This window comes from Rhinopithecus roxellana, chromosome 5 (genome assembly GCF_007565055.1).
Source record: "Rhinopithecus roxellana isolate Shanxi Qingling chromosome 5, ASM756505v1, whole genome shotgun sequence".
In the NCBI taxonomy this organism is placed as follows: Eukaryota; Metazoa; Chordata; class Mammalia; order Primates; family Cercopithecidae; genus Rhinopithecus; species Rhinopithecus roxellana.
In genome coordinates this window covers 127,693,170-127,716,080 of record NC_044553.1, presented here as the reverse complement: position 1 = coordinate 127,716,080, position 22,911 = coordinate 127,693,170, and the positions used below count along the sequence as shown (strand labels likewise).

General features: G+C 48.1%; 1 protein-coding gene across 2 annotated transcripts in view; it reads left to right on the top strand.

Annotated features, from left to right (window-relative positions):
* The first annotated feature begins 3,426 nt into the window (after window positions 1-3,426).
* GABRA5 (gamma-aminobutyric acid type A receptor alpha5 subunit) overlaps window positions 3,427-22,911 on the top strand; it is an 84,093-nt gene continuing 64,608 nt past the window's right edge. The window contains exons 1-6 of one of the 2 annotated variants that reach the window (XM_030930678.1): window positions 3,427-3,574; window positions 5,191-5,250; window positions 5,632-5,791; window positions 17,787-17,908; window positions 20,366-20,433; window positions 20,538-20,758. In XM_030930678.1, the coding sequence (XP_030786538.1) occupies window positions 5,706-5,791; window positions 17,787-17,908; window positions 20,366-20,433; window positions 20,538-20,758 (497 nt within the window). In that variant the 5' untranslated portion in view covers window positions 3,427-3,574; window positions 5,191-5,250; window positions 5,632-5,705. Of the gene's footprint in view, window positions 3,575-3,594; window positions 3,849-5,190; window positions 5,251-5,631; window positions 5,792-17,786; window positions 17,909-20,365; window positions 20,434-20,537; window positions 20,759-22,911 lie in introns of those variants that run through there. The other variant, XM_030930679.1, reaches the window with a different exon arrangement.

Below are 22,911 nucleotides of genomic sequence, written 5' to 3'. Positions count from 1 at the left end.
GGATCACTTGAACCCAGGAGTTCGAGGCTGCAGTGAGCTGAGATTTCACCACTGCATTCCAATCTGGGCAAGAGAGCAAGACTCTGTCTCAAAAAAAAAAAAAAAAAAGAAAGAAAAAAAGAAAAGAAAAGAAAAGAAAAAAAAAGATAGGTTATGATAAGTTACAGATGCCTGCTGTAAACCCTAGAGTCATCACAAAATAAAATGAAATAATGGCAAAATGGGGATATAAATAAAACACTAATGAAGATAAAATAGATATAATGAAATTAGAAAAAAATTTAGTATCTTTTAAAAAGCCCCATTTGCCTCTATTTTCCTAGTTACACAAAGGAGGCAAAGTGTGAAAAAGAATAGACCATGTTCTTCTAAGGACCCATGTCGGGTGTCAGTAGAACGGAGGTGATGCAGGAGGGTGGGAATGGATGCCCAGTGTTGCTAAAGCTGTGGGGTGTCTTCTCTTTTCATTTTTTTAAATCCAGAAATGTAGATCTGTTCATTCATCCATTCACTGATGTAAAACCTGGTTTCTGAGGTGTTCAGCTTGATGACTGATCTATGTATACGTCACCATCACAATCACACTCACTCACATTTCCATCACCTGGCAGAGCTGCCCTCTTTTGTGTGTGTGATGAGAACACATGAGATCTACCCTCTTAGCAAGTGTCAAGTATACATCGCAGTGTTGTTAGCTATAGTCACAGTGTTGTACAGTAGATCTCCAGAACTTACTCATCTTGCATAACTGAAATTTTGTATCCTTTGACCAACATCTCCCCGTCTGTCCTTCTCCCAGCCCCTGGCAACCACTATACACCCAGTAATCCCCTTTCTGGGGATATAGTCAAAGGAAACAAAATCAATATCTGAAACAGGTATCTGAACTGTCATGTTCATTTTGGCATTTTTTACAATAGCCAAATAATGGAACAATCTAAATGTCTGCCAATGGATAAATGAATAAACTGTGACACACACACACACACACACACACACACACACACATGTATATACATACATATATGGCAGAATATTATTTAGCCCTAACAAAGAAGGAAATCCTGCCATTTTTGACCACATGGATGAACCTGGAGAACATGCTTGGTGAAATAAGCCAAGCACAGAAAGACAAATAGCACATGATCTTGCTTATACGATGGCACCGTGTTCATGTCTCAGCCACACCTACCACACCCACCCACGCAAACACAACAACTGTCTCAATTCCTGCCCCTGACTGGGGTACAGGGCGGGTGCTCTGTGAACACGTGTTCTACTCCTGGCCTAGCTTCCTCATCTGCAGCTATTTTAGGCTGTCACACTGGAAATGAAATTCTTACCAAGACTGGGCCAAGACCGAGGTTGTGTGGAACTAGGGTGCCCTCTACTGTCTTCCACAACGATCACGACATTGCTTAATTTCATTCAATAAAGAGAAAATGCTAATGGAACAAATGGGAATTCAACGGATAGCCCATTATTTCTCAGCACAAATACAGAATTCTATAGTAAAACAAAAATCATTGAAATGGTAGTAAGTACTCTTCTAGCAATGTGAGTTTCTATAAGGTTCTGATAGGCCTTACGATTTCACTGTCCCCTCAGGGCAGTCCACCTAAAGTGAGGCTATGTTATGTTACATAAACACTAGGAGGAGAGAGAGTGGCATACCATTTCATTACAGGGAAGAGAAAAGAATGTAAGCAACATGCTGAAATACAATGTTAAAGAATGACTCTAGCTTAAGATGATTTTTATATATTCAGTAATTGTGTTGTGTGGACATAAAGCTGATAGAAAGTGTACTAAAAAAATGGAAGTTTTAAACGTAATCCATCAAAAGAACATATTTACTTACAGCTGACATTTCTTTTATTGTTAAGAATTAATGTCTATAACCTTACTAATACAAAAGTCATCCCTTGTTTATATACATTTATTTTTGCAAACTCACACTGAACGACTTTGTGTGACAAACTGTGAAGTTTTAAATTTACCATTTCTTCCAACTCTTTGATTTGCATTATGCTGTTTAATCCTGAGAGAAGAGCAGCTGTCGCTGGTATTAGGTGTTAGAATGCCAGCACCTAACAGGTGAAAATTATATTAGGCTGATCATAAAACCATGTTGTTAACTTTTTAAGATTTAATGTCTGCCAAGGAATTTCACCCTAGTGGTACCTCTTTTGAGAAATTAGGAAACGAAAAATGTATGCGTTCAATGGTCCATTTTAGCATTAGAAAATTCAAATTAGCATCTTATTTCATTCATAATTCCTGAAGAATCACTGGAAACAGTTATTTAATAGTGTGGCTAAATGTATAGTCAGAGAAACACTTCCTGTATATTTGCACATTTATGTATATTTATGTCCTATTCCTGGAATAGATTTACAAGTTCTGTTTTTCAGAAAATTTCAGAGTTTCTGGAATGTGCAGAAGTATTAGCAGGTAACTTAGATTTGGAATACACTGTATTAGAGATAATTGGAAAAATGAAAGGCTTCCTGCACTGGAAGGTCAAAGATCTTTCCCGGAGGGGAGTTAAGAATTTGCCTTTACTTACCATTATTCTGTTAAAAGAGACCATGAACAATGCAGTTTCACAAAAGGAATGGGAGAATGGTGTAAGTAAACCTCCCCATCACGTTCTCAGTGGCTTTCCTTCAAGTCTTGAACGTTTTCCACTGGGTGTTACAGTCGAGAGTCCTCCACCTCCTGAGGAAGCAAGACCCTGCAACCCCCAGACGATGCGCTCTTGCTTGTGTTGTTTGGAGGGGCCCTGCTGCCGCGCAGCTGTTATTAATGCCACCCTCACCTCCCAGGAACTGCACCACTAGGACGGACGACACACCGACGCAATGACCACAGTAAGACCCCATGTACATGGCTAACGAGGCCGTGACCCGATGTGGCTCGGAAGCCCTGCTGGGAAGATCCCGCCCCGTCACCCCAGACGCGCTCTCCCACCTGCAGCCCCCAGGGCTCCCGGCCCTTTCCCGTTGCCAAGGCGGCTTGTTGTCAAGAAACGGAACTTCAGAAAACCCCCAGATAAACACTGCCTTAGGTGAGGATTTCGTTCTAATCGAGTCCAGTGTGACCCTGGCTGTCCCTCCCTTACCAATGCGTACCTGTCTATGAGTGAGATGAAAAGAATGTCCACAGGCCAGTTTCTTTCAGGAGCGCCTAAGAGATGCGCATGTACAGGGGGGTCATGGGGCACCCGGGAAGGACCCAGGCCCGGGCAGGGAGGCGCTGGGGCCGACTCTAGGGAGCAAAGCTCTCGAAGGCCCGACCTCTGTCACGCGACTGCGGACACTGCCCTCCCATCCCTGCTGTACAAGGGAGCGGCGGTGACTACTCGAGGCGCTGAAGATACTGTTGAGGGCCCTGAAGAAACTTCAGCAGAGCAGGGCCTCTCCCCTTGCAGGCCGAGCCGCGGGCCGCGCGCCCTCCCCCTCCGCCGAGCCCGGCCGCGGGCGCGTTTGCGAGAGTCTGGCGGCCCCTACCGGAGCGCCTCTGCAGAGGGCCGAAGCTCCAGCCCGGAGACGACATGTGGCGCTCGGGCGAGGTGAGAGCGGGCGCGAGTGCGCCGGGGGCGCTGGGGGGCTCTGCGGCGGGCGGCGCGCGGCCCCGGGCGCGGCGCGGAGCGGACCTGCAGGGCGGCGGCGGGAGCGCGGGGCGCAGGAGCCGCTCCGCCCGGGAGCGCCGGGGAAGTTCGCGCTGGCAGGATGGGGCGGTGACGCCGCACCGGCCTTCCGCGCCTGGCAGCCGGGCGAGAGCAGGCGGAGGAGAAGGAGGATGCACCCTCACCGACGGCTCGCCTCCCGGGGCCGGCGCGCAGGGTGAGCCCTGGGCGCGCCGGGCCGGGGCAGTGGGGTAAGAGGACGCGAGCGGGGAAGAGAACCGGCGGCGCCGGCTCGGTCCGCACCCCTTCTCCTCGGGGCGCCGGAGCGGCAGGCTGCGTGGCCGGGGAGGAGAGGCGCAGAGCAGGCGGGGCGCGCGGCCAGGCCAGAGCGCAAACTTTACCCCGGCGACTGCGGGGCTGAAGCCGGGCACGGAAGGGCGCGGGGTCCGGGCGGCTCAGCCCTGCCTGATGGGGCACCGGGGTGCAGTGACCAATTGGGGGTGGGGGACACCCGCTGCCACCATCGCAGGAGCCAGAGGGGAGAGATCGCCCACCTGGAAGGCCAGCGTCAGCCCCGGGGCTCTGAGGCGCGCGGCGTCCCGGCGCTGCTCGCGGGGTGGACTCGGACCCCGCGGGGGTGTCGCGCGCGTGTCGCGCGGGGTGCTCGAGGCCAGGGGACTCGGAGCCGCCGCTGCACCGCACGCTCCCAGCCCAGGAGGAAGGCGCTGCCCGGCGGAGGGCTCGGCTCGGACCCGGGGCAGGAGCCAGGGAGGTCTGCGAAAGCCGGGAGCGAGCAGGGGAGGGCCTGGGAGCGGGAGACCCTCGGCGCCGCTGCGGACCGGGCGGGTGGCAGACCGCAGGTGCCAGGGCGACCCAGGCTGCGGCCCCGCAGTGCAGCCCCCGCGCCCACCTGCCCTGGTGCGCCCGCCCTGGTGAGCCTCTGTGGGGGTCGGGAGGGTCGTGGGAGCGCAACCTTTCCTGGGGGTCCCTGGCTTGGGGCTGAGGGGCGGCTGGAGGCGCCGCCCGGGTTTCCCGCATGCAGCGCCGCGTGCTCGCTGCCTGGCTCTGGCCCGGGCCCCGCGACGAGCCCCAGGACGCGCCCAGGCGACCACCGCATGGCACCCTGCCCTTCTTGGCAGGAGTCGCAGAAGGCCTTCGCTTCCGAGGTGGAAGTACCTGTTGTGTCTCCCAATTCCGGAGTTTGCGGGGGTTGGGGGTGGGGGGAGCTTGTTGGGAAAATGCTTCTTTTCGAAGCATTCTGTTCGGATGCCATGAGCACCTATTTGCGTTATGCGCAGACTGAGAAATGCGCGTTTTCGCGAAGGTTGGTCGTTGAGCCCAGGGACAATGTCTGCCTGGATCTCAAATGCATTAATTAGGGTCCAGCACTGAGCGGAGAGACTTCCACAGATGCAGTGGTTAAGTTATGTAGTCACGGGGACCGAATGCCGGGAAAGTAGCCACACTCTTTTGTAGGCAGTTGTTACAGTATTGTGATCCTGCAGAAAACCTGTTTCTTAAATGTGCTTTTCCCCACTTCTTTCCACATACTTTCTCAGTGCCTTGCAGAGAGAGGAGTAGCTTGCTGGCTTTGAACGCGTGGCAGATATTTCAGAAAGGTAAAATTATTGCACTTGTGGATTTGACGGATACAAAATACAGTCGCTCGGATAACTAAAGCGTTTATTTTAGTAATTGGACTGATGGTTTATTTGATAACACACTGAAAGACAAAACAGACTATTTGAGTGGAAAACAATAAATTAGGATGATTCTGCACCCTGACTAGAAGCAAAAATAAGCCTTTTGTTACTTATTTTTATGTTCCAACTTACTACCCAGTGAGGGTGGTGGAAAATACCTGGTGTGCAGCTGTCCTGGGGAAGGACAGTAGGCTCCTTTCTTTGCAAATTGTTGTGATAGCAGTGTGATTTCATTCCAGGAACTGTGACACAACAGCATTGATGTTCACGTGCTTCCCCGCTTTGTGTGCTTTTCAGCTTCAAGATCAAGCTGGAGAAGGGAAGAGTTATTCCCCCATATTCACCTGCTTCAACTACTATTCTTATTGGGAATGGACAATGGAATGTTCTCTGGTTTTATCATGATCAAAAACCTCCTTCTCTTTTGTATTTCCATGAACTTATCCAGTCACTTTGGGTAAGTTACCATCTGTGCTTTTATTTTATGATATTAGGGACACTGGTGCCTTTCAGACATGTTACAGGAGCAGCACATCCATTGAGCAAGCCCTCGCCTGCCACCATTGCAGCCCCAAGCCCTTTACTTGTAAATAAATGGAGTCCTTGCCCTGTCCCACGCTTTCTTCCTGAGCAAGGCTGCTCCTCGCGTGGGGTCTCTGAAGTGAGTCAGAGAAAAAAAGGCAGATTATGTTTTCAGAAATGGAGGCTGAAGATGAGATCCGAGTCAGCTGTGATTCTTCCTACTCAGGTTAAAACAAGATTCAGGAGTTCACGTGCTTGAAGGATAGTCACTGCTTGTTAGACAAGGCAGTGCCCATGTTTCAGTTGCCCTCCGCAGTTCCATTATGCAGTCGAAGTTGCCTTGAAAGCTAGGCCCATGCTACTTGGCATTGGAAAGGACTCACAATGGTCCTGGCCTGAGCCAAGGCCCTAGAACTGTGACCATCTGAATGCAGGTGCAGACACTGTAAACCACAGGTGCCCGAAGATCTGAAAGACACCCCTGAGGTTCTGGCACTATCATTTCCAGTAACCCCTCTTTCATTTTAGCCTTTAGTATCCGTATACCAACTCTAACCTCTTTTTTTTTTTTTTTTTCATGAAACTAGTGATAACCGACATGGTGGATGAATATTCTTAGGAGGCTGCTGTTCCTGTTCTGACCTGTGCCCCAGAATTGTTCTGGTTAATCAAAAGGATTGTAACTTGAAGTTAATGGTGTATAATTAAGAAATTAAATGTCAGGATGAAAGTTGCCAAGCATTAGTGCTGCAAAAATGGGGTCCAGAGGTTTCACAGCCTATCCACATTTATGTAAATCATCACGGATGGGGAATATACAGTGGCTTGGCAACAGCCTGTAGACAGCCTTTCCATCCAGGGGAGAAAGAGGACATCCCCAGGGCCACGATGTTTTTGGTCTGTCCTCTGTACATTTTCTGCTCTTCTGACTCTTCTGTGCAGAGGAAGGGGTGGATGTGGGGGCCCTGCTCAGGTGCAGTGGCTGGTAGAAGACAGCACTGGGACTGTAGTCCAGGTCTACCTGGGTGCAAGCCTGAGCCATTAGCTGAGACTTTGTCCAGCAGAGCTGAGCTAAGGAAGATGCCTGTCACTCACCAACAGAAGCCAGGCAGTGTGTGCACTCTAACCCCACTGACAGGAACAGGTGTGTGGCATGTCTTAGCGCTTTGAGCCGTTCTAAGTATTCCCTTGGGAAAAAGCATGGGCTGTGACTATTGCCTTGCTTATCTTGAGTGGACGCCTCCCTTCCTATGCCTTGGGATTTTTTTAATCTGTTAAATGAAGGTTTTCCTTTACAAGTTCTCTGCAGCTGTCACAGCCTGTAAACTAGCATGTTCACAATGTTCTTCTGAATGAAATGTCTGCACATAAGTGAAATCACACAGAACCTTCAAATTTGTCAGCTAATGCATTAGGTAGTTGGTTTGTTTGATATACCACATATATTTGGTAGCATTTTGGAGGTGAAGAGTATGTCAGGATTGGAAATTTATATTTTCTTATATTTTTTATATTTTCATATATTTTCTTTAAAAGGTCTTGGCTAGTCCAGGCGCGGAGGCTCATGTTTGTAATCCCAGCACTTTGGGAGGCCAAGCGAGGGGCGAATAGAGATCAGCCTGGCTAACATGGTGAAACCCCATCTCTACTAAAAATACAAAAAATAACCAGGCATGGTGGCACATGCCTGTAATCCCAGCCACTCGGGAGGCTGAGGCAGGAGAATCGCTTGAACCCAGGAGGTGGAGCTTGCTGTGAGCAGAGATCAGGCCACTGCACTCCAGCCTGGGCGACAGAGCAAGACTTTGTCTCAAAAACAAAACAAAACAAAACAAACAAACAAACAAAATCTTGGCCAAATGTATTACGAATTTTCATTGAATAAGCATGAAATGGTTTCACTCCCTGGTAGATGCAGGTCTGAAATAGGAAGTAATGTATATAAGGACTTTAGCCCCAAGAAGCAGTTATGCTTTATTCTTTAGTTCTGTAGCTTTCTGAGGTCATCTTCAAAATAGAGGGGTGTCTTAGTCTCTGAAAGCTAACACTGAGTAAGTGGTAGAATACTCCTCAAATTTTCCAGAAAATTAACTGTTGGAGCAGCTTTTAATCTTTTAGGTATATGGCCAGTAGTCCATCATAAAACAGCACCTAGTAACTGCAGCAAATACGTGAGATACAGAAAACGATAATAAAAGGAATCTCTTTAATTCTGCCACCCAGAGACAACCATGCCTCCCATTTGGTGCACTGACTTCCCCTTGCTTCTGCGCATGTTTTTATACAGTGGGATCAGGCTGTGCAGTTTGGTACTGTGCTTTTTTCATGTCCAATCCATTTGCACAATTGCTTTAAATGCACTAGTTTAAATGGCTGCATATTTGACAGGGCAAGAGTCTCTTGTGTTAGCCTCTTCCCTAATTGGGGATGTTTACGTAGTGAATGATTTTGCTGTTACAAATTTTCCTGTAGTGAACGTATTTGGCTTACAAGTTTTCTTAGGTATTTGGGATTATTTATATTAGAAGATATTTTTGTAAGAGGCATTTTACATCAGGTGCTTTGAGCACTTTTCACTCTTGACCCTGCGCGCCCAATTGCTTTTGAAGAAGTGGGGTTTCTAGCAAAGCGGGAAGCCAGGTTCACACATTCTGGCCAGCAGGGCATGGTTTTCAACAGCCACAAAAGACATCATAAAATACATCAAGCCCCTATTTATTTCTCATCCTATAGGAGGCTCCTCTCACTTGTGTATTATCTAAATGGACTTAAGAATAATTGTGTCAAATCCCAATTGAAGTTTCCTAATATTGAGTTAACTTTAAATCTTGAAAAAATAGCTACCACAACGTGGAACACCTGTCTTTACATTTCGTGTTTTGGTTTTGGATGACTCCTGGGAGCCAGTGTATGAGCTGAGCACCGTTAGCCCGTCTTCTGGCTGGGAAGGAGGGAGGATGAATGCCTGACCTCGGAAGTCAGGAGTACTTACTCGGAGCTTCCTGTGTGACTGTGCCACCTGTTACTTCTTGGGCTCCCTGACTTGAATGCACACAGTTTGCAGGGTAGCTCTGGATCAAACCAGTCTAGACAAGAGGGGATATAATTCTAAAAGGTAGTCCCTGCTTCAGAGTGGAGAGAGTTTTCAGTACTTGGGGATTAGGGGGAAAAAGAGTCTGGGTCAGCTCTGTTTCTTTTCCCTCCAGAGAAAGAGTTTATGTGATTGGGTTCAAAAGAAAGGGGAAAGAAGAAGCATCAAAGGGTTTAATTTGAACCTGATTCTAGGACAAGAGACATGCTCACTCCTGAGAGCTCAGAGAGCTGGCACAGGGTGAGGAGGGCTACAGAGAATCAGGCAGGGAAGAAGGAGGAAAAAGAAAAGGTGTAGGGCTATGTGCGTGGACCAAGTCGAGATGCAGTGTTTGTGAAATGTGTGTGGCACTGGCAGTTGGAAAACTTACAGATGTGATAAGTGCAATGTACTTGGTGATTATATGGGATAACTAATGTGAAATCGCTTTGAAAATACATGAGTGTTCTTCTCCTTCTCTTGGTCACATTCTAAATTTGATTGGAGTCACCAGCAGCTCATTTTCAATAGTCTTTCTAATTCTTCTGTTAGTTTTAACTTATAGAACAGAGCCCGAGTCAAGCATACAATACAATAAGGCCCTTTTTGGACACTCAGCCCTGTGCTAAGGTACTTTTGACGGCCTGGGACTATTTGAGGCACTCTATTTATTTTAGTAAGACCAGTAAACAAAAGTACATAGTATAGAAAAACCAGTACAGAAACAATATTGGCACCAATATAATGTCAAAATACATACTATTAAATTTAAACTGGAATTAATTTATCATCATTAAGAAAATCATACTTTATCAGACCTGATAGACCAGTGACAATTGTGAGATAAAATTGAGGATTATCAGCTTAATAATAAAGTAAAGTCTGAGTCCATTGATTTTATTGTCTTAAATGTATTTTGGAGGTTTACTGATTAATAACAAATCTGCTGAACAATTTTATTATGTGGGAGCTGCAATTCAAATAGACTTTGGAAAACAATATTTTATAAGCAGCAATGAAAAGTGTAGGTTCTTGCAGAAGTGGCTTTTGAACATGAACAGATAGAGTCTTCTCTATCTGTCCACACAAGTGTGCTAGTGTGGACCTTTGGTTCTGTGAAGAGAGCCATTCCATACGCGCACTCAAGGCCAGTTCCCTTCTTTTAAGTAGAGCAGAAAGTACATTCTCTCTGAATCATGCAGGTACTCACGGTATCTTTTTTTTTTTTTTTTTTTTTTTTTTTTTTTTTTTTTTGAGACGGAGTCTCGCTCTGTCACCGGGGCTGAAGTGCAGTGGCCGGATCTCAGCTCACTGCAAGCTCCGCCTCCCGGGTTCCCGCCATTCTCCTGCCTCAGCCTCCCGAGTAGCTGGGACCACAGGCGCCACCACCTCGCCCGGCTAGTTTTTTGTATTTTTAGTAGAGACGGGGTTTCACCGTGTTAGCCAGGATGGTCTCGATCTCCTGACCTCGTGATCCGCCCGTCTCGGCCTCCCAAAGTGCTGGGACTACAGGCGTGGGCCACCGCGCCCGGCCTCACGGTATCTTTTTAATGGAAACTTCTCCCTTGTGAATCCTCAGATGACAAATTCTTCCTGCACCACAGCTGCGGGTTCATGAGGCCCGGGACAAACAGTCGTGGTAACAATCAAAGGCGCTCAGAAGCCCACTGAAGCAGGGAGCGGGAACGCCAGTGGTGGGGCGCCCACAGACCTCAGCGACCCTCAGAAAGCCAAAAGGCAGTTCTTGCATGTGGCAAAAAAAGTAGGTGGTTAAAACAGGGTTCTAGGGGAATGTCCGACATTTTTTTAAAGGTACCCAAAGAAAATAATTCCCAGTTATCTGCTTTATAAAGGAGACTGTCCGCCTGTTCAGCAGGCAGGAGAGTCGGCCAGCGCAGCTCTCCGCCAAGACCGTCTGGCAGTCAGCTCGGGAGTGAGTCACCGGCTCCCTTCAAGGGGAGAAGGAGCTTGTGGGCTTTTGGGTTTTTACAAAGGTTCAAATTGCATAAGATGCTCATTTTAATTAATGAGAAATTTCAGAGGAAAGTACTAGAAGCAAAAATAAAAAAAAAATCTCATCAGAGAAGTCTGGTGGTAGCAACGATAATTATCAGCATGTATATGAGTGTATCTCCCTAATATTCAGAATGCATTTTTTTAAAAAAATGCACCGTTTAATTTACACATAATTCTTGATTTTCAGGTGAAAAGAGCTCAGGCATTAGAGCTTAGAGAAGTGTGTCCAAGTTTCACCTTCTGAAAGTGGTAAAAGCAAGGGCTCCCTAAGAATGCAGGCTGGGCTAGCGCGATCCACTGCAGGGCCTGCTCCAGAATGTCCTAATTTTTATTATAGTACCCTGAAATGGGAAGGAATGAGGGGAGGACTATATATGAGAAACCAAAGAATACCCTAATCTAGAACTCATATGTTTACCACTGTGAAAACATTGTCTACTGCAGCCTGAATAAACTCCAACATGGAATATAGACTGTGAACTGGAATGCTGTAGAGAAAGATCATTTGCTAGTGAGAGTAAGACCTGCAGCGAAACAGCCTTCAGCGGTTCATTGAAAACTCCATTTTATTTGTATTTATTTAACAACTTATTTTAAAATCAAAGGCCAGTCTAAAAGTGAATAAAGCACAGAACCAGTTAATTTTCAGTTTTAATAATAACAATTGGGCCATCACTGTACTGTCAGTTTCGTACCCATTTCAGGACCGATGGTGAATATTTAGGATGTCATTAAGTGTCATTTTGACAGAGGGCAGTCTAGCTGCCTGGTTTCCATCTCTGTCCACACGCTCTCTGTGTGATGTCAGAAGAGTTACTTCTCCTGCCTTCAGCTCAGTTTCTAATCTCAATGTGGGATTAATCATGGGTCCAGGATCACAAGGCTGGTATAAAGGATCCATTGCCAACCTATGCCAAATGCTTATGCAAGCCCAGGTCTGTGTCAGGGGAAGGTGTGCTAAGTGCACCAAGCCATTCTGGGTACTGTGACCAGGAGACTCCTGGGGTTTACTGGACCCAGAGTGTGAGATGGCTCCTGGCCTCAGCCTGAACACAGCAAGGTCCTTGCCTTGCCCACATCTGCAATGTCTCCCTCACAGGGGCATCCTGGGGGACACTGCCCTTCAGCTACACCAACGTGGATTGTGCCCTCACCATGCACCAGGCACTGTTCCAGGTGCTGAGATGCACAGAGCAGAGCAGGGGCAGAGTGGGGCCTGCTTTCCAGGAGGGTGCACTCTGGTGTGCACGGAATAAGTGTCAGTAGGTTATGATGATTGCTATGAAGAGTGATTCAGAGTAAGAGACAGTGCATGTGCTGGAAAGAGATGCTTGAGCAGAGATCTGAGGGAGGTGAGGATGTGAGCAAAGCTGTTGGCAGAGAAACCTGAACTGGCAGGAGGAATGGTGGGTGAATCCCAGGCTGTGTGGCAGGTGCATGCTTGACGTGTTAGGAACAGCGGAGGGGCAGGCATGAGGAAGCGAGAGATGGGGAGAGAGCATCATCAGGGAGGATGGGCTGGGGTCAGGATCACATTCCAAAAGTAGGCCATACAGGGGAACATCAGGAAGGACAGTTGACTTTTATTTGGAAGGGCAGAGAGGGCCACTGAGTGGTTTTGAGTAGGTTTGAAACATGATCCAATTTAGATGTGACAATGATGTGACTTAAACGTTGAAACTCACTCTGGGTGCAGAGTGAAAGAATAGAATGGAATCTGGAGTGAAGTGAGAGGGGGTTAACCCAAGACACAGTGGGGACAGTGAAGAGGTGATTGCAGGGGCCCAGGGGAGTGGCTATTTTGGCCAGCAGCATTAGTTGATGGGTTATCATGGGCATGAAGGAAAGAGAGAAGTCAGGGATGACCCCTAGGTATTTTACTAGAAAACCTGACAGGTTCACCTGCCTATGATTGAGCTGGAGAGGGCAGTGGGGAAGAGGTTTGGGTACAGAAGGTCACAGGTGCAGTGGTGGTGTGGGAAGCCCCTGGAGACACTGCTAGGTCTCCCAGTGGATGTAGAGGTCTGGAGGACAGAGAGGGATTGGGCTGGAGGTGTGGACCTGAGGTGTTTCCATACATTGGGAAGTATTTAAGCCACTGGATTGGATGAGACAGTCAGAGGTTAAGTGCAGACAGAAAGGAAAGGGTGTCTGGATTGTGCCATGGAGCATGCTTGTGTTCTGAGGTCAGGAAGGTAAGAGCGGCAGCAAGACTGAGGGGAAGAGGCAAGTAAAGAGAAAGACAGAGCTGTGCCCTGAGGTCAAGTGGAAAGGGGTTGTAGGAATGTTGCCCATAGGTCAACTAAGCTGAGGACCAAGACTTGATCTTCAGATTTGGCCATGTGGCGTTCATTCCTGGCCTCCTGAAGAGAAGCTTCCTTGGGAAGCAGGCAGTGAAGGCCTGGCAGAGTGATTGCAAGAGAAGGGAGGGGAGGCAGCGGGGTTTGCTGATACGGACAAACCTCCCAGTGAGTTTTCATGAGAAGACGGGCAGAGAATGGAGCAGTGACTGGAAGGGAATATGGGGTGAATGAAAGGCTCTTGTAAAGAGTGGTGATATTAGAACAGATGTTCTTGCTGATGGCTATAGCGAGAGAATGGGGAGAACGTGTGTAAGGACTGTGATGGAACATCACTGTGTCATCACCTATGCAGGACCCCCAGTGTGTCTGGAAGGAGGGATGGGGCTGAGTCGAGGAAGGAGGGCAGGGTGGGAGAGGTGGCTCTGGCCTGTGGGACCAGAGGACTTGGGTTTTACCTTGTGGGCAGCAGGATTCTAAGTCGGGCAGCAGTGTCAAGGGCAAGAATGCAGAACCTCCATGAAGAGTGAGGCATGCACTTCAGCAGGATTTTGGGAGCTGCAGGGAGAACTGGGGAATTTTAGGATTTGGCAGGAATATCAGAGAGTTCTAGCATGGTGTTCCATGGCACAGACTCAGAGCCTCATAAAACAATGTGGCGTCTGTCCATGTTTTGTACCTTAAGAGGGGAAAGCTGTTATTTGGAACCCTAGGATTGACCCTCACTGTCCAGCCAGTGTGCATCTTGGTTTTGTTTTTCTGTTACATTGCTGTTGTTTTTCTAATATGGTGCTTAAGTGATGGGTAATGGGCATTTGAGGAAAACATCACACAGTGTTGCCATTTAGAGGTACTCATTTAATGACCTGAAAGAAACGGACAAGTAAACGGAAGAGACATTTTTTTAGAAGTCATTAAATACTGGGGAAGAACAAAATTTAAGAAGACGGATAAGCTGCAGCTTAAAACAAACAAACCCAGTTCAACGTCCAAAGTAATTTCCAGTCAAAATATGTCTGCAGTTGCCATTATCGAACTCACTCTACGTAAGTCAGAAGTGGTCATCCATATAAGGAAGATTACATCACAAAGAAGCACATCACACACTGCCTTCACTAGCACCAGTGGTGGAATGACAATACCGAAAAGACTTTTTCCTCTCCAGAAGTGACGCCACAACTTGTACTCTTTCAAGTACCAAATAAGGAAAATGTTGGAACTGAGAATATGGCATAAGTGGGACATGTTTTGTAGAGAATATGCATTCAATATAAGGAACTAATTCCTATTTTAAGAGAACTTAGTGAATTAACCCAGACTAAAATTGAAGGGTAAGTCACCAAATTTTCAAGTATTTCTATTATGTCTAAGACTGTTGTTAGTAATATGGATATAATCTCAGCTCACAAAAATTCACTTCCCCAAAGAGCAGAGCCTTTACTTGTCCTTGAAGCACTCGTGGACTCTGGTCGACCTCAGAATGAGCAAAGCTCCTGGGCTATACTCAGTGCAGTTAAGCAAAGCAGAAGTGGAGTGTTGGCAAGTCCAGGCTGCCTGCTGACCCTAAACGGAGTGAGTGCTTCGTGGGCTGAGGACATCTTGGTTTCCACCTGTAGGACTCATCCGTCACACGCTGCACAGAAGTGGAGGGTCGATGAGTCCTGGCTGCCTGCTGACCCTAAATGGAGTGAGCGCCTCATGGGCCGAGGACATCTCGGTTTCCACTTGTAGGACTCATCCGTCACACGCTGCACAGAAGTGGAGGGTCGATGAGTCCAGGCTGCCTGCTGACCCTAAACGGAGTGAGCGCCTCATGGGCCGAGGACATCTTGGTTTCCACCTGTAGGACTCATCCGTCACACGCTGCACATTATTGCTCACCAATAATAAAAGGCATAGCCCTGGATTTCTGTGTTGTTTTTCCAGTGCTTTCAATGAGCCAAAATGGAACAAAGCCAGCTGAAGTTCCTCCTTAGCTTAGCAGCAGTTCTTAAAGATCATGTAGCTTGATAGAGGCCCTAGCCATTTCCCCAGGCATCTGTGAAGGTCTCCTGTATGAAGGCACTTACACACCAGGGGCTGAGAAAACACAGCATTTGCCTTCTATGATACAGCAAGGGCCTTTCTCTCCATGGCTGTGAAAGCGGTGTATTTCATAACCACGCACTGCAGATGAAGCATTTTTGAGGATGGTCTATGGACAGAGGAGGGCCTCCAGTTCATGAAAAAACAAAAAACAAACAAAACCCTCTGCTCCTACCCTGACAGGCATCATCAGAGCTTTTTAAAAATCTGTTTCTTCCCTCCCAGCAGCTATCTTCAGTTAATACAGCAAGGACGACACTGCAAATCCCCTGCCATGGCCCCTGTCATACAAAGAAAGGTCTACAGGTAAATGCAAAAGGCAGTTATGACAGGAAAGGGTAGACACTGAAATTCCTCCAAGAAAAGTGTAATTATGTACAGATGTGTGTGGATATACTGAAACTAACGAAAATAATTTTGATCAAGAAGTACAATCTGAGCTTTGAAATTCTTAAGCATAGCATTCTGTTCCACCACTGTGGGAATTGATTATGGTATTTGTGAGTGGGATTCAGAGCCTGGTGGGATGGTATTTCCCTAAAAAACTGGCAGAGCAGTGTGTCTTTATCTCCGCTTCTGGAGAGAGCCACGGAAAACAATGCTCACAGAGACATCACGGTGGCTGCACAGCCTCCGAATGGTCAGTCATGAAGTCAAGCCCTTGTCTCTGGACAGCCAGGGCTGTTACCATCTAACACAATTTAGGAACATTTTCACAACAGAGAATGGAGTAGCTTAGAAAACTTTAATTTCAACATTAAGATTTGCTTTTTCTACTACTACCTCAATTGGTACGATAAAGAGACAACAAGGACCTTCCAAAAATTGAGCACCTGGACATGGCCTAAAATTGAGTTGCAAACTCGACAATAATTATGAAGTCCATCACGAGGCCAGATCTGGTTTGACCAATAGTTACACAACTGGGTAGGTACAAAATATAACCTTCTTTCTTCCTCCCATGAAACCCTGAAGAAGAAAGCTGTTCACTGGAAGGAGCTATGCTAGGCTTAGTGATTTGTCTTTCCGAAGTATGCAACTAACCATGGATGTTAGAGAAAGGGGAATTTAATGTTTTTAAATATGAAATCACAGAGTTAAAAAAGTATACGTCTGTGGGCTCCATACTAACAGGAATGAATTTTAGCTTGTTAGAGCTTCAACTATATGCATTTTTATGGTGATGTGAAAATTAGATCAAAAGAACTTTATTCTTTTATTCTTTATTCTCTTATTATATTCAAAAGGGAATAGCTTTAGGGCCAGCAGAGAATTGATCTGTTTAGATGCAATCAATGAAAATGACTGACTTTTAAGAACAGGGTGGAGCAGACCGGCATGGATTCTGACCTCAGCATCTCTCCACGGCTGGTGGCTCTCAGCCCTGGTTTCAGCCCTTTCACGGGAGAGAAAGCGCCTTAAGCAGAGCTAGGGCCCCACAGCCAGGCACTTCAGGGAACTACCAGCAATCACATGTTCTTCTCCCAAGTGCCCAGGGCGCTCACTTCTTGGGAACCACAGCTGGCTTTACCACAGTTTGGTAAGTCCCCTTGAAGCCAAATTTGCAGTCAAGTGCTCAGTAATTCAAAACCGGTTGCTATTTGCACATCTGAAAGCAGCTGTGGAAACCTGAGGTGGGATCCATGCTCTTCAGCTGCGGGGCTGTCTTCTGGGTTTGTCTCTCTGTCCTCCCAGATACCATCCTCAGTTTGTCTAGATCTGCTAAGGCAGTTTCTAGTTTTGTTCTGTTCATACTACATAAGCTTTTGGAATCTGGATAACTTAATTGAACAAACAAAAAATGTTCTTGTGTCTTCCCTGAGGCTCAGCCCACTCTTCTCGAGGGTTTATTGTGACACTGGGTCCCACAGAATGTGCTGGGAGCTGGCCCACGGAAGGGGCAGGACCCCAGAGATGACACAGACTCTGTCATGTCTGTCACTCACTCCCCAGTCCTGGCATATTATTCACAGCACAAATGCTCCCAGTCCAACTAAGGATGCAGCGAGGTTTGGGCACAGTGTCGCCACCACGCCCCAGCGCCCAGTTGCAGGTGACTCTAGCAATACTAGAACTCGGTTTTAGTGTTTAAACCAAACTTCTGAAATCCCCTGTGAGTGGATTAGGCTCTGCCAGTCCATGCACCATGGCTAATCGCTCATTGGTTGTTTAAAACGGCTAAAATATTGACATAAACCAACTCCTCAGAATCACAGAACGATAGACTTGGAGCCTCAGGTTAGGTGGTTGGATAACTAGCCCCAAGCAGAGTATCCTTGGATGTTCGAGAACAGAGGTGTATCGAGGCCAAATGGTCCCCTGGCCAGTGTGGGAGCTGTGTCCTCAGATCCTCGTCTCAGGAGACAAGCCTCCACGTGCCTCTCTGGTTTCTGTATCTTGAGAAGAATTTGTAAGAAATAATACGTCTTCATGCTTCCTCTTGTTTCTCTTTTTAAAAGCTTTTCACAGATGCCAACCAGTTCAGTGAACGGTGAGACCAATGACAACATCACGATATTTACCAGGATCTTGGATGGGCTCTTGGATGGCTATGACAACAGACTTCGGCCCGGGCTGGGAGGTGAGTGCGCCCTCCTTGGCTGAGCCCGGCAAGGATCTCGGAAGGGCTTACACCTCATCTCAAGCTTGTGTTTGCGCTGATTCAAACAATGCCTGAAAGAGCTTCCCTGCCAGGATTTTGGTCTGATGGCTGTTCCACTCTTGCCAAGGATCATGCATCCTTTGTTATTTTCTAGACGCAAGAACCTGGGGGAAGTGGTCCCCCCCAAGCATCTTTGCAAAATCCCCTCTTCCCAGATAATCTTAATGTCTAGTCTGGTTAATTTAAGGAGGAACTGGCTTTTAGGTGTTACTAACGCTGAGATTACCCTATGTTAAGAAATGATATAAAATCAACCTCATACTCTTGTATCTATGCGAGTCCTTTTCAGAAATCCACTGTGGAATGCAGTCATCCTTTATAGCTTTATGGGTTATACATTTAATGCTTCACTGTGGCCACAGTCCTAGTATTTACTTTGACTTTATGGAATTCAATAAAAATGAACTGATGTAGATTGCTCTCAGTAGGGCACACCTGGCACAGCTTCATTGCTGTGCTAAGAATTGTATGCAGTTTCCAGTTTAGATGTGGAGTCTGAACTTGTTGGGTGAGGTGAGGTAGACACTTTCCAGTGAATACATTCTTGGAGGAAAAAATTTAGTTCTCTAGTATTTGCATTTTTTTTTTTTTTTTTTTTTTTTTTTTTTTTCGAGATGGAGTTTCACTCTTGTTGCCCAGGCTGGAGTGCAATGGCATGATCTCGGCTCACTGCAGCCTCCACCTCCCAGGTTTAAGTGATTCTTCTGCCTCAGCCTCCGGAGTAGAAGGCGTGCACCACCAGGCCCGGCTAATTTTAGTATTTTTAGTAGAGACAGGGTTTCACCATGTTGGCTAGGCTGGTCTCAAACTCCAGACCGCAGGCAATCCACCCTGCCTCAGCCTCCCAAAGTGCTGGGATTACAGGCATGAGCCACCATGCCCTGCCTAGTATTTGCATTTTTTTTTTTTTTTTTTTTTTTTTTTTTGAGACGGAGTCTCGCTCTATCGCCCAGGCTGGAGTGCAGTGGCCGGATCTCAGCTCACTGCAAGCTCCGCCTCCCGGGTTTACGCCATTCTCCTGCCTCAGGCTCCCGAGTAGCTGGGACTACAGGCTCCCGCCACCTCGCCCGGCTAGCTTTTTGTATTTTTAGTAGAGACGGGGTTTCACCGTGTTAGCCAGGATGGTCTCGATCTCCTGACCTCGTGATCCGCCCGTCTCGGCCTCCCAAAGTGCTGGGATTACAGGCTTGAGCCACCGCGCCCGGCCGTATTTGCATTTTTAACAGGGAGATCCACTTAAAGCATGAGTGGCCGCTGTCTGCCTTTTGGGCACAGGCTCCTTGACAGTCTCTTACTCTGCCCTCTGAATTATGTTCCTAGGCCTCTGTGCCCAGCGATCCAGTCCCTTGAACACACTCAGAAGGGTCAGAGCATCTCGAGGAGACCTAAGCTGCCGTCAGTGCTTGTGGTATTCTGTCATCCTCCCTGCCTTCCAGTCCTGCAGAGTGGGAGGAGACCACGGAGAGCCTCCCAGGCCACCCTGCTGGGGCTGGCATCTCAATGAGGAGACAGGCACACTGCATCATACAACACACAGCATCACATAGACACCTGCCCATGCACAGATGCACTCCATGCAGACGGACGATCATCACACCGCGAGCTGCTGGAGAGGCAGGCCCACAGTGCAGCTGGAAGTTACTCGGTGTGGGTTGGGGTGCACTTTGAATTGCTTCATACTCATGACTTCGGGGACTTACAGGGCCCTGGTAGTGCCCAGGGAACCACACAGTTTTCCCCCCAAATATTATTAGCCACTTTTATCACTTTACCTATTTGCAGTAATTTTGTTTGAAATCATAGTCTCCCACGATAGGGCTTTCTATAATAATAATTCAAAATGCTGCATAAGGAGAAGTGGGTCTTCCTTCCTGTCTCGGCACACTGGCCACATTCTCATCATCCTTTCCCAGAGACCACCCAGGACCTCCAGCTTTGATTGGAAATTCAGCTCCCCTCATCCTGAATTGTCTGACCCTTTTTAAAGCCCCTCTCTGTGGCGACGGCATGGCTCTAAGCTGCCCAGCTGGCATCACAGTTCCAAGTTTACAGAGGAGGAAATGGAAGTTCAGGTGTTTGCAAAACCCCAAGGCCCCACAGCGAGGCCTCAGCCCAGCTATTCCCAGGACTGCTCCCCAGGGGGCAGAAGGAGGAGGAGAGCCAAGCTGTGTTCTGTGGGATGGGAATTTCATTTCATGGTATAGTGGGGAGCAGCTTGGTTTCATCCCGCAATTGTCAAGTCCTCCAAGTTTACGAAATGCACTGCAAAAGCCCCCGGTTGCAGAGGGTGGCACTGGTTAATGGACTGCGGGCACGAGCGTGCGACAGACGCGCAGGTGAGTCGGTGCAGCCGAGGGACCCGTGTCTGTGTTTCAGAGCGCATCACCCAGGTGAGGACCGACATCTACGTCACCAGCTTCGGCCCGGTGTCCGACACGGAAATGGTAAGTCCCGGGGCATGGCTGGGCAGACAATGCTTCCTCCGCGCCGCGGGCCCCCGCCCCGGCCCCGTGCCCTCTGACCTGCCTCGTGCCTTCCTTTGCACCAGGAGTACACCATAGACGTGTTTTTCCGACAAAGCTGGAAAGATGAAAGGCTCCGGTTTAAGGGGCCCATGCAGCGCCTCCCTCTCAACAACCTCCTTGCCAGCAAGATCTGGACCCCAGACACGTTCTTCCACAACGGGAAGAAGTCCATAGCGCACAACATGACCACGCCCAACAAGCTGCTGCGGCTGGAGGACGACGGCACCCTGCTGTACACCATGCGGTGAGCGCCGGGCGGGAGCGGGCGGCGCAGGGGACGGTGCGGGGCAGGTGCGGGGCAGGTGCGGGGCAGGGGACGGTGCGGGGCAGGTGCGGGGCAGGGGACGGTGCGGGGCAGGTGCGGGGCAGGGGACGGTGCGGGGCAGGTGCGGGGCAGGGGACGGTGCGGGGCAGGTGCGGGGCAGGGGACGGTGCGGGGCAGGTGCGGGGCAGGGGACGGTGCGGGGCAGGTGCGGGGCAGGTGCGGGGCAGGGGACGGTGCGGGGCAGGTGCGGGGCAGGTGCGGGGCAGGTGCGGGGCAGGTGCGGCTGCTCATCCTGCCGCAAGAGCCGTGCCGCGGAGCTGTTCCCACGGCAGGTCTGAGACGGCAGCGCGTGTGTGCTGGGGGATCCCCCTTGCCATCTGCCCACACCAGCGCTCTTGAACGTTCTTTCCCTGGGCTGCCATAGGTCCGTGGCTGTTTGTCGTTCGGGCTCGTTTATTCGGTTCAAGCTCAAGAGCATTGTTGGAACCATGGCCCAGATAATGTCAGACAGGGAAAAATTATTGTATAAAACTTAGATATCTAAGGAGGACAGGGCGTGGTGGCTCATGCCTGTACACCTGTAATCCCAACACCCTGGGAGGTTGAGGTGGGAGGATTGCTTGAGGCCAGAAGTTCGAGATTAGCCTGGGCAGTATAGTGAGACCCTGTTTCTACCAAAAAAAAAAAAAAAAAAAAATCACCCAGGCGAGGAGGCATGCACCTGTGGTCCTTGCTACTTGGGAGGCTGAGGTGGGAGGATCGCTTGAGGCCAAGAGTTTGAGGTTGCAGTGAGCCATGATTGTACCACTGTGCTCCAGCCTGGGTGACAGAGATCCTGTCTCGAAAAAAGAAAAAGGAAAAAAAAAAAAGGAATTTTTTCTTTTTTTTTGTTGCAATTGTGTAGCCTTTGAAAGTTTTAAAAGCCCATTTCTCACATGCTTGGATAACATTCTAATGTTGAGGTTAAGTTTTAGTGTTTATAATTTAAATAGACTGTTAGTCATTTTTTAAAATTTTGAATTATTCATTGCCTTGGGTAAATCAATAAATTGATCAATGAGAAAGGCTCCTTTAGAGTTTTTGAAAGTTTCCAAAGTGGGTCTAGGGAAGTAGGCTTCAGAAAATATATATATATTTTTTTTTTTGAGACGGAGTCTCGCTCTGTCGCCCAGGCTGGAGTGCAGTGGCCGGATCTCAGCTCACTGCAAGCTCCGCCTCCCGGGTTCACGCCGTTCTCCTGCCTCAGCCTCCGGAGTAGCTGGGACTACAGGCGCCAGACACCACGCCCGACTAATTTTTTTGCGTCTTTTAGTAGAGACAGGGTTTCACAGCGTTAGCCAGGATGGTCTCGATCTCCTGACCTCATGATCTGCCCGCCTCGGCCTCCCAAAGTGCTGGGATTACAGGCGTGAGCCACCGCACCTGGCCCAGAAAATATTTTTTAAATTGAAAAAAACAGCATTAAAGTCAAGTTAAAAAAAAGGAAGCACATTCCTTTTGCGTAGGTATTGGAATTTCTCTATCTTGCTACAATTTTTCACAGTAAACTTTATATTTAAAAGTGTAATCATAGTAGAAACTAATATTGATGCTTTCATCTTTGGAGGATCTGTGTTTCCTAGTGTATGCTCTGGTGAATACTCTGACACACTGTGTCCTGTTGATTAAATGGGAATAAAATCAAGCTTTTAAGGAACTAAAGTTAATTTTGTTCAGAGGTCTTAGAGGGGACTGCAGCCTGAGGCCTGTAGCCTGGGAGCCGCCCTTTGGAGAGGGTTTACCCAGGGCTCCTCGCAGTGTTTCATCCCGCTGCTGTGCACAGGTGGTGGATGATCAGCCTGTGCAACATCTCATCACAGCTTGGGTCCAAGGGCACATCTGGTTATGGTTTGCAGAGGCATAATCACTAACCCCCTCAGACCTTACTTCTGGGTAGGAAAAGGCAAGGACTGGTGCTTTTATCTTGTAAAGAGTATAGTGACTCAGGCAAGAGATGTGGGGGCCATGTGCTCTCTCCTGTTTGGACTTCAAGAGTCTTTCTGGAAACACAATCAGGGGCTTTGTGAAATGATGCTGGCAGGTGGAAATGAGCAAAGGTGACTTCTCTCACATTTGTTGCCTCGTCTCACAGT